Genomic DNA, 12,235 nt, shown 5'->3' on the forward strand with positions numbered 1-12,235 from the left:
CTGTTAATCCATTTACCTAACTGTAAACATCGTGTAATTAAATCCCACCACCAGATTACATCCTATCTCTAGTTGCAAATTTTCTTGTCTCCGGTTCTGCTTGACTTATTGTTTCTTTTTGGTCAGCACAGCCTTAATGTCTAACCAGTCCCAACTTAGCTCTGACAAGCCCTGACTTGTTTCTGGCAGGGGCCTTTTCAGGCCTATGCTCCAGACAAGCCTTGACCAGACTGCAACATACTGGCTTGCAATGACAGTATTTATAAGAGAGCTACCTAGCTGTGCTGCGAGCCAGCACACCTCCATCCTCTAGTCACATCTTTTCCAATTAACATTCTAGATGCAGCAGTTAGACTAATGTAAAAATGTAATTCCTGTTCTTAGTTTCTCCAGATGTTCTAAAGCAGATCAGGTGTCACTAAAGGAGCACAATGGTTCTAGTATTGGTTTCACTTCACCTGCCTAACCTGTTTTTATTTCTTTTGTGTCTATCTCACTGCATGAAACTGACCCTGAACCCAATCGACAGACTTTACTTTTGTCAATATTAAACTACTACAGGAACATTTGAATCCTGTAATGAGTTTCTACTGTCCTGCATTTAATCTGAACATTTTCCAGGAAGCAGGATGTCACCAGCTGCTGTAGTCTTATTTGGCATGTTAGTCACTTCTCTCATCAGCCAGGATATCAAAAATCCCTTACAAGTATGCCAATCAAATACGAATCACCACAGCATGTCTGAAGCCCAACTGCTTATTTCAGTTTTGAAATACAAGACAGGATATGACTGCTTATTTGCTAAGAATAAAACAACAGTCTCAGCAACAACTGACATATTAATCTCTTTTCCTTTCTAGTAAAATTCCAGTGGGGTTATTTTCACTCCACCTACATCGTCTTCCTAATTTAAATGTTTTTTATTTTTGTTTTGTGAAGCACAGTGTTGTTGCTACTTCAAAATGGGTGCTGTTTACCTCTGGAAGCAGCTGTATTTAATTTGGCTCGAAATAATATATTACACAATTTGTTTTACATAAAATGTATTTAAAAATTTCATTGGGATTCATCCAGCCAAGACAACTCTACTTTATGTTCCTCTTGAATACGGGTAGCATAATGTTACAATAAATCATAACAGAGAAGGAGGACAAAGTATTGCTGGAGGAACTCATCCAACAAGTATGGATTAATATGCCAGAAGCAACAGAGTACAAAACTGCAGAGCGCTCATAAGGAGAAAAATGGTCCCCTCAATTTCATGCAAAGGTCTTTCCATCAGTGTCAGAATATAACCATTTATCATTTCTGTGTATTTCTACAGCGGAAAAACAATAAAACAGTTCCTGGACACTAATTACAGTCTTGAGATGTTCAGGACTCAATACCTAGGCTGCCCACACCATTTAAGTCTCAGTGGGGTTTTCATACCATTCCTCTTCTCACCTAACTCCCTTTTAACTTAGGCAGTGCTACTGTTTGTCAGTATTTACTCCTCTTGGGTATCTTATCTTTGGTCCTTTACACTTAACTATGTTTATAACTTAACTGGGTTTCATTCCAGCAATGATTTGGGTTTCTGTAAAAAAACCCCAAACCAACAACAAAATCCCTACCAAATAAAGAAATGCTTTTGCATGGAGGACAGTATTCTAACTAGGTGACAAAACTGGTGTTATATATAAATAAATCTTCTAAGAGTTAGCACAGCTGGCAGAGAAGCAAGAGACTATTTATTCTCAGCCTGTAGTCTGCAAATACCTAGAACTGAAATTCCACAGATGTCACCTGAAAACATCCAGGATTTTATTTTCTATACAAAGGTTTAGATCTCCACCACACACAAAAATAATAATTAAAGATCTATGCACTGGAAAAAAGGGAAAAAATACAAAAAAACCAGTGCACTAACTAAAGGCTACACCTCTGGCTCATTTGAGGCCAGCCTGAGGGCCTTGGAGGGCAGGCATGGTCCTGGTACTGGTGGAAATACTGCCTGACATCAGCTCTGCATCTGTGAAGGAGCTGTGAAAAACAGTGTCACTGTAAGAACATCTCCGAAAATTTTCTGGCTGCTGCCATGCTTGCTTTACAGACCCATACCCTGTGGGCACATACACACCAAATCCAATCCCTGCAGCTAAGCCTGGAAGAGTTTAGGTGCTTGACTCCAAACAGATTCCTTTAGTCTTGTAACTTGGGTTTCACTTCACCTGCAGCCTACAGAACAAATCCTGAAAAGCAGCCTCTACCACTTTGATGTTGTTATTGTCCAAAAATGTCTAGCTGTCCATCTTCTTTGTGCTCCTTTTGGATAGCTGAGCTGTCTGTCCTATTGCATTTATTAACTATTTATTAACTTAAAAGTAAAACTTCTATTCAGACTAGAGAAAACATAAAAAAAAAAAAAAGCACAGAAAATTTGGTTTAACTTTCTGTTTTCAAGGATTAGATGATCACAGAATCACAGAATGGGTAAGGTTGGCAGGGACCACAGTGGTCATCTGGTCCAACCCCCCTCATGCAGGGTCCTCCTAGAGCACAGGGCACAAGTTGTGTCCACATGGTTCTTGAGTATCTCTAGTGAGGGAGACTACATAACCTCTCTGGATAATTTGTTCCAGTGCTCAGTCACCCACACAGTGCAGAAATGCTTCCTCATATTCAGGTGGAATTTCCTGTATATTAATTTCTGCCCATTGTCTCTCATCCTGTTGCTTGGCACCATGGAGAAGAGCCTGGTCCATCCTCTTGACACCCTCACTTCAGATAGACATTGATGAGGTCCCCTCTCAGTTGCCTCTTCTCAAGGCTGATCAGGCCCAGTTCCCTCAGCCTTTCCTCATTAGAGAGATGCTCCAGTCCCTTAATCACCTTTGTCACCCTCTGCTGTACTTGCTTCAGGAGTTCCATGTCTCTCTTACACTGATGAGCCCAGACCTGGACAAAACACTCCAGATGTGGCCTCTCCAGCCCTGAGTAGAGGGGTAGGATCACCTTCCTCGACCTGCTGGCAATGCTCTTCCAAATGGACCCCAGGATACCACTGGCCTTCTTGGCCACAAGGGCACACTCCTGGTTCATGGACAGCTTGCTGTCCACCAGGACCCCAAAGTTTTTCTCCACAGTGCTGCTCTCCAGCAGATCAGCCCCCAGCCTATACTGGTGCCTGGCATTATTCCTCCCAAGGTGCAGGACCCCCTCCTTTGCCTTTGTTGAATTTCAGACAGTTCACTGTCCATCTCTGCAACTTGTTAAGGTCCCTCTGAAGGGCTGCACAGCCCTCTGGGGTACTGACCTCTCCGCTCAGCTTTGTGTAGTCAGTGAAATTGCTGAGGATGCATCTGTCCCTTCATCCAAGTCACTGATGAATAAGTTAAACAATACCGGGCCTATGTACTGAAACTTGAGGGACACCACTAGTGACAGGCCTCCAAGTAGAGCCTGTGTCACTGATTACAACCCTGTAGGATCTGCCATTCAGCCAGCCCTCCATCCACCTCACTGTGCACTCATCCAGTACACACTTCCTGAGTTTGCCTGTGAGAATATTGTGAGAGACAGTGTTGAAACTTGCTGGACTCAAGGATATTAATTTAAATATTTTCTTTGGTAAGTTCTTCACTTGAGAACTTGGTTTAACTAATTTTGATGATGAATGTATAAATAAAATGAAAAAAATTAGAGTGGAAACTTAAAAGCTGTACTGTGAATCACAGTTATCACATATTATAGCTGTGCTGTTGCAAGAATCTGATTCTTGCTTGATTCCTAAATAATTTGCTTGTCCCAAGCTGACGCTGCAGCTGCTTACTGTGCCTACTGAATCATAACTGACTTTTTGTTACAGTCCCTTGTGCTACAGAGGTGATTTCTAAAGTGCCAGCAGTGCTCTCTGAACAGCATGCCACACCTATCCATTTGCACCCTGCTCACGACAAAACATAGCCGTTTCCTAACTGATTCTCCTTGATTCTTTAACCTGCCTGCTAACTGAATATAAAAAGTCCATGGACCACTCTAAGAAGCTCCCAAATACTGTTTGCAGCTGGAAAAATTCAGACCAAACTAGTCACAGTATAAAAGGAAGCTCTGTCAAAAATGCAAACATGGTCAGAGCACCAGTAATTTTCTTTGAAGATCCCTTTTGAATCCACACAAAAAGGCTGAACAAATGGTTCAGGTAGGAGTCTAAACCCACCTTTATCAGCTGAATTCCTGAACACAAACTCGCGCAAGTTCCAATTCAACGAAACCGTGTAATGACAGAAATGTCATTGCGCTTGTGCCTGCTAAGTCAGAGGACCACTGTGTTCTGGGATCCCACATCCTGGCATACAAGGATGAATTCAAGTTAAGGTTAGGATTCACTAGGTTGCTGGGTTAGCATCCAGCTTGAATTTCAGTGGGATTGCCTTTCCCCTCAGAAAGGCCTAATGTACTAATATTTTGTAATTAATGCTAAAATGCTGTGCAAAAAATCTGTAAACAAAATTCTGTGGATATATTTTGAAACTGAGTTCATCTCTGCATATCCTACAGAAGAGTGAGATTTTATTGATGTATTTCTTATGGCTTTTATAGAATCACAAGTAGAAAAAGAAACAACCAAAAAGCAAATAGGAAACTAAAGAAAATAAATAATAAACTGAGGTACACCTAAAAGAAAATTCAAATAATATTCCAAAGTCTAATTTCTCAGGTAATTAGCTAAGAGAAAATGGCTTAGTTAGAATTGTTAAAAAGGAAGCAATAATTAGAAATACCACAAAGCAACTGAAATAATCCAGTACAACAATTCAGAAGTTTTTAGGACTTGCATATGACTTTGAGACTTCGGGAATCTGCTTTCTAAACATGCCTTTCCTAAAACAAACACGCAAAATTAGTTATTAGTCACTCCAGTTTTGTGCGGAGGTTTGGAATGAATGAATAATCATTTGGTGTTTCCAGGTTATAAAGTGGAATTGGTGCTGACATCTGTGCGTCTATTTATATTTTTTTATTTGCAATTTCATGTAAATTGAACACTGACTGCTTTTGGCAAGCAGCAACATCCTAAGACACCTCCAGACAAAAATATTCATCTTTTTTTCTGCATTTGATTGTTGGAATCTGTTTTATAAATCTGCTATGCATGTTTACAGCTTGCTTTACTTTTGCTCTGCACCACCAAACAACATTACTGTTTCATACTGCTTTTCAATTTATGAGGGGCGTGGCAGCAACAAATATGCATAAGCTTTGCAGACCTTGAACAATAGATAAGAAGGACATAGAAAACCAATGTCATGATACATAGTGTGTGGTACACTAATGGCTATTTAGTGATGGGGAGGCAGAACAAAGTTTTTAACGGGTCTCTCATTTCCTAAAGCGTATGTGATCCTCATGCCAGGTCACAGCTCACTAAAAAGATATCTAGGTTAGTCAAGTGTTACATAGCTGGCTGAAACTGTGTGTTGAAAGTTGCTGCTAAAAGATAAAGACAGGTGAAATCCCAAGGGAAGGTAAAATGCTCACTTTTAGGATTATTTGTTAAAGGGCAAACATAAGCTGAAACAGCTTGAAAGGAAAACCATGGCATGATTTGGGCTATGCCTGAATTTGTGCAGAAGCTCTGCTCTCTTCCTAATTCCAGTCCCCATATCCCTTGTGCTGATGCTGTAGGATAGGACGGGAAAAATCTGTCAATCTTAAATGCAGAACCTGCACAAGGGGAAATTGTCCCTTGATTAAAGAAGGGCATTTGCAATCATTTATACAATCACAGTTTGGCTTTCTAGGGCTCACTCCTTTGTGAACTGCATCTCCTGCATGCTTCTTTAAACAGTAGAAGATGGAAAAGGATAAGTAAAAACCTTTGTGGAGACTATTTAGTGGTGAAAAGTACTGCTTTTGGCAGTGGGGATAATACTTCCAGATATTCTTGGGTGTGTTATTCATTGTATATTTGAACTAGAGGTAAGTTTTAGATAAAATACTCATAAGGTGTAGACAGCTGAAATATCCAGGCCACTCCTGTGCATATTTCCCTAGTATTATTTTGGCTAACAGCTCCATTTGGGGCATTTTATTTAAAACACAAGTGGTATTTGACACACCGAAGATTAATCTGTCCTTGATTTTCTTTTCTGGCTTGGATGAGGAAGAGAATATTTTTAGGCTTAAAACTACACACAATTGGATGGGTCAGGGACAAAACTCTCTACCTTGGCTTCTTATTGAGATAGCCCCAAACACGAAAACATACAGATGCTCTTGTGCCCTAGGCAGCCTCAATATAATGTGAAGAATATTGTACTGGAAAGAAGCTGTGGATCTGAGAATTCAGAGTTTCTTTTAGTGATAAATTTATAAAAATTACCGAAGTGTCATGTTTTAGACTGCCACAACACAGAAAAAACTACCCATTATTTGAATGGGAAGGATAAGACCCACCACTAGATCTTTCCCCACAGGATATAGGGTGGTTTGGGCATGGGCAGAGATATAATTTTTATAACTGGGAATGTTTTTCGGTAATACTTCATGAGTCATTTATTGAAATCAAGCTAAAATAAATAGTACTGCTGCAGGCTGTGGCTACCCAATGGTTCTAAGCACTCACAGTGCCACAATGAAAGCCAGTTAAATGCTGAACCGCACAAGATGCTAACAGTCCAAATAGAAATGATAGCATTTTGCACCTACAGGTAATGCACGAGACAGCATATTCTCTAATAAGATACTATGTGCTGTAATAAAAAAAAAAACAGAGAATGAGGTTTGAATTTCTTACTTTGAGTTGTGTGTGATTTTTGCAGGGGATACCATAAATAGAGCAGTTTAATTCAGGCAGTCCAAAAATCTGGATGGTGCAACTCGGATAGCACACAGAGCTATACTGAGGGAAGATATTAATCTCAAAATTTAGTTTTTGTCCCCACCACTAATCCCATTACTGAACTATGTGATGCTCTTTTAAGGTCTTTCTGTCTAGCCAGCTGTCGGGCAGGCAGCACAGGTGGCCTCCTTTTGCTGCTGCAGTTAGTACAGCAAGCCTTGTCCTGTGGTGCTGAAACCATGGATATACCTTCCCCTTAAAGCAAGAAATTCATTCTTTTATTCATACCACATTTTCATTATTAAGAAAAAATATGATTCATAAAATATTACCCTATGGCAATATGCAGACTTTAATATTAATGTCATTTTATTAAAAAAAAAATTCCTCTAAAACAGAAAAGATTAAACTCAAGCATGAATAAATACCAGTATCTGCCTGGAAGCTACATCTGTGCCCTTCATCTTCCATCTTTTGACATCCTGTGAACATCTCCAGAAAGTTATAGAACACTTTCTCTTGAGCAAAAAGCCCCTCATGGATATGGATGTGTTCAGCAGTCTTTGAGAAATGTCTAGAGGTCTTGTAATTTCTCACTCTCACAGCTTCAAGCTGGCTGTATTCCACAATCAGGTTTTACACAATAATCAGACAGTCACTCAAATCATTGTTACTCAGTCCTTTTGCCTCAGAAAACATCCCTTCCATGAGATTCAGCCTGTTCTGCTGACTGATAAGAAAATGTGCATTCGCATTGGTCCTGCCTAAAAAAACTATGACTGACAACACTGTGTAGTCTGAGAATTGCAAGCCTTAGGTTATTCCTAGGTTCTTTTGAATCAGCATGAAACGTCCTTCTGTGCTGAGACGTCCAACCCTATAATTTTAAGCTTCCATTTTATTCCTGGCAATTTTATCTCTGAAAGGCAGAAAACTGCAGTAATTGCACATCTCATTGCAGAAAAATAAAGAAACGTTCATTTTCCATTGTAATGGTTTACTGGAAACCGGTTCACAGGAAATGAAGGGACTGATGATGAATGAAAATGAAAACCAGCAACACCCAATTACTCACCCGTGCTAGGCTGGTTCCAGAAGGGACTTTATATGGGACATACTTCCTGTAGATATGTCCAACTCGAGAGCATGGGACATCATACATGCCACCTCCACACATCCACACCTGAAAAGGAGACAGAAAGTAAGTGAAAGAATGAGGCAAAAAAAAGCATTTTAAGTAATGTGTATGTGAAAATGACACATCATTCTGTACTGACCCCTCCAACATGGTTGCCTTCTTGGCATGCTGGTAGGTGGGATGTGGTAACATGGTAGATTCTCCTAACCTGAATCTCACTGTACAAAAGCAGTGTATGTTCAAAATAAAATTATAAAACATATTTGGATTAGAATAGAATGGGTTGGGTTGGGTTGGAATGGTCTTTAAAGATCATCTACTTCCAACCCAGTCCAGTATCTACCAGTGGTCCTCCTCCAATACAATCAAGACGTTACTGTATCTGTTGTTCAAAACCTACAAGATCAAAATTTTAAAAGAAGACTATGTGATTAAAGTAAACCATCAATCAGATGTAATATTTTTTTCCAAAACACATGGTTTACATTTTGAGTAGTGAATACAGAGCTCAAATGCTCTTCATTATTTAAAGATGCTTTTCATTTTGTAAAGAAAATGGAACAAAAATCAATTTCCTTCTGATCTAATTTATGCAGGCAGAGAAAGAACATGCTACTATGTTTCATCATTAACACTTTAAAAGTGAAAGAGACAGAAAAATCTGGAGTACACAAGTTTGATGCTTCAGGTCTGAGCAACCAAAGCTCAGTCAAAACTGGTGGGAGCTGTAAGCAAGTACTTTGCAGCCCTAAAAATCAAGCTGCATCCTGATGGGCAGCAAGTAATGAATTTTTCACAGTTCTTCACCTAGGCTGACTAGGCATTTTCAAGTGTATGTGAGAGCAAGGTTGTCTGCCATGTCAGAATAACTGATCATGACAACCAATGGACACGATTTTCTATCCTACAGCAATGCAGAGTTCTAACATAGCTATTAGATGACTTATGTAGCATTCTGACAACATTTATAACTTTATAAAGAAAAGCAATTTGACTTTGCAAATCAGGGAAATGTAAAACAATAACCCCCCAAGCAGCACCTTTTATCCTAAAACCACACAACAAAAATTTGAAATTAATTCAGAATGAAAACATCAGTATTATAAAAATTATTTCCTAATCCTGGAAAACTAATTTTTTTTTTTCCCCTCACAAATTTAGAACAGAATGACTGTTATTCCATGTGAGGGACACTTGGTCTCAGTTTTCAGCCTTTCAACTGAAAACAAAAAAATAAAATCCCAACCCCTTCCCACCCAATTAAAACAACAATCGCACCAAAGCTGAGAGAGGGCTTTTCCTTTCTGTGTCTCTTCATGTGGACATACATAAAGATGCTTCACTAAACATCTCTATGACTTTGGATGAGAATTTAGGTCCATGCACTACATATATGAGGGAATTTTAGCTGTATTTGATGCACTCTGGAGCAAAACGACATGAAATAAGTTTGTGACTGAGACTAAAGCAGAGCAGAACAGGAGCAACTGAAAGCAACTGAAAGTTTCACCGACATGTTTCATACAGAAAAGAATCAAACCATAAATTAACATGCTCTGAATTAAAACAATAGTAACCAGACCCTTAAAAAAAGGTATTGGGAAACATGATGCGGTCACATATACTTGACATTCTGCATGAAGCCTGCAGAGAAAAATGTGCATCTCTGCACTTTTTTTACATTTCATATTCCATCTCTTTTGTCCTGTCCACCAGCTGGCTGTAGCTACTGGCTTTTTAAATCACAGGAGAACAAAATTATTAATTCCATTCATTTAAAACAATAGTGAAAATGGGCAAGATTGTGGCCTCTTTCACTGTGCTTGTCTGTTTGTGTTACAGTGGGTATAATATGCATGGTCCTGAAATTCAGCCCCTCAGACTGACTGTGCTGTTCATACTGTGAATGGAGAAAAACGGGTTAGAGTGAAGACTTGAATTGCAAGGTGATTTAGGTAGCTGCTTCTTACTGCTCATTTGCGTATTAGCCCTTAGCTGTTAGCCATGGCATCCAGCTGAGACCTGGTAAAGAAATGCCAAGCATTTCTAACAAACCTAAATGCACTAGTGTAAATGCTCAAGGAAGGTTTGAAACCAGAAAAAGTGAGGCTTTGTCCTTAAGTTCCATGGACACTCGTGCAGTCAGGTAGAAACTGCTGCTTACTACTTCCCACCACAGAATTAACATAGTAGCTCTGGGTAGGTGCTTCTGGTACGTGGTAGCATCTCAGCAGAGAAGACAAATTTTGCATGTTAGTAGTATGGCATAGCAAAGACAGCTGTCCTGGGTATCACTCTACCAAATGGAAGTCTGTACACTGATGAAATTAGGAGTATTTCAGTACCTATTTCTGTGTTGAGGACATGTCATCTGGTCTCCTAGTGAGCACAGTCCTCAGGAAGGAGATTTACTGGTGGGAATGGAGACCCAAATGAATGTTCTGCCTCCATGCCAAAATAGCTCATTGCTATCCAGAGCAATCTTGCATGTAGTTAGGGCATGTGGACATGAAGATCATTTGCTTAAAAAAACCCCTATTTTGTAAAATGCGCCTCTTAAATAAATCTTGAAATCTTTACCTGTTTCATCTCACTGGAATTCACCTGAAAACATGTGCATAAACACAGTAAAATATAATAAAAATTATAGTGCTAAAATAATGTTGTTCACCTTCCTAACAATGCTTCATTTGTATGTTACATCATTTGTACCTTTTTTAGTGGGAATCTCCTCTCTGTGGCTATCTTCAAACAGTCCACTGCACCAATGAAAATACAGACCTATGCTTAGTATTTGTTTTTTAAATGAAGGTATCATTTCAAAGGCTAGACAAGTTAGTACAGTGATTAATCAAGCCTTCTTAGCCTTTGTAAAGTGGGCAGCATAGCAGTCTGACTCAAATGTCAACCTCTGAACAAATTTAAGAGACTAGAAAGTAGAAAAAAATATATATACAGGCATAATATAATATATAAAATATCTATGTGTGTATATATATACAGGTATAATATAATATATATATATTACTTTAACTGAGGCAATGAGAGCTGAAGCAGACATATAATGCGCTTCCTCTAAAGCAGTAGCATAGCAGTTAAAACAAAGAAAAGGAGAAAAGGCATTAAAAAACCCCCAAAAAGTCAGATATAACAAGTGGGAGGAAATAACACAGTGTTAGGCTTATATTTGATAGACATAAAACCTGAAAATGCTGTGCTGCACCTGAGGTATGCTGTGCAGGGTAATTGAAATGAATCTTGGGCTGCCTTGAAGGACATTTAGCAGCTGTTCCTGTTTATCTTTCAGCTTCAGAGTGATATTAAAAGCATTTTTTATATTTTCCTGGGAAGATCAATTCTGGCAACTTTGCCTTAAAAATGTGCATTTTTTCTGTCACATGTGCTAAATGCAAGAAATTGGAGAATGACTTCTGTGTTAAATATTACAGATCTCCAGTGTACCATGCAAGGAATTCAGGTGGTGTGGGACATTTGGCAAAATTATATCAGAAGCAATGAAATTCTCAGGGTTGCTAATGCCTCCTTCTTACAAAAGCAACAAATCTGGTCTGCAGCTGACATATAAAAACTGAACATGAAACTCAAATAATGTAATTCCAGCTTGGAAAGATCAAAAGAAGAGTAGTTTATGTGTCAACTAAATACCATCTCACAATTTATCTTTATATAGCTCCTTCCAACAGAATGTTGCAAAACACTTTATAGGGATGGTTGAAAGCAAAAGGCAGGCATTAACACAAGCTTTAAAAGAAATTAAGCTGTGGTTACGTGGCTTTGTTCCTGAGTGGAGCTCAGATGTCACAGATGCATTTTTTGGCTCTGTTCTACAGCTCCTGTGGGATTTTGGGTGAATCGCCCTCTTTTCACATCACTTTTAAAGACATCTTTGTCTTTAAAATTGAATTCTGCCTTCTCTTGCGGTTTCCTCTCCTGCTCCCTTATCTCTCTGGTTTATGAGTGATCCAGCCTGGAGACTATCTGGAAAATGTAAATACTGTGCATGTAAGACAATCCATATCCTACACTGTAATCATAATTACTGTAGCAAGAGACTCATGATTTTTGAGCAGTGGAGGATGTGTCGCTGTGGAACAGGAACATAAACGTACAGCAAATTATGCAAGGGATTTAAATGGTATTGAATGGACTTTGGATCAGGCTTCAAAACTAATTGAGAAATATACTGCTGCTGAGAGCAACAAGATAGACTACAGTGAGAGACACTGAAATGGACAGAAAAAGCCAAACTG

At 39.0% G+C, this 12,235-nt stretch overlaps 1 protein-coding gene across 1 annotated transcript in view; it reads right to left on the reverse strand.

The window, feature by feature from the left end:
• LOC114058990 (polypeptide N-acetylgalactosaminyltransferase-like 6) overlaps positions 1 to 10,568 on the reverse strand; it is a gene marked incomplete at its 5' end in the record, with an annotated part of 36,663 nt that extends 26,095 nt beyond the window's left edge. The window contains 4 exons of the mRNA XM_027886928.1: positions 7,902 to 8,009; positions 8,104 to 8,182; positions 8,308 to 8,360; positions 10,545 to 10,568. Of these exons, the coding sequence (XP_027742729.1) occupies positions 7,902 to 8,009; positions 8,104 to 8,182; positions 8,308 to 8,360; positions 10,545 to 10,568 (264 nt within the window). The remainder of the gene's footprint in view (positions 1 to 7,901; positions 8,010 to 8,103; positions 8,183 to 8,307; positions 8,361 to 10,544) is intronic.
• Between the last annotated feature and the right edge of the window lie 1,667 nt (positions 10,569 to 12,235).

The sequence above is a fragment of the Empidonax traillii genome, unplaced genomic scaffold (genome assembly GCF_003031625.1).
Source record: "Empidonax traillii isolate 1590-97213 ecotype Southwest subspecies unplaced genomic scaffold, ASM303162v1 scaffold198:size1128796, whole genome shotgun sequence".
Lineage (NCBI taxonomy): Eukaryota > Metazoa > Chordata > Aves > Passeriformes > Tyrannidae > Empidonax > Empidonax traillii.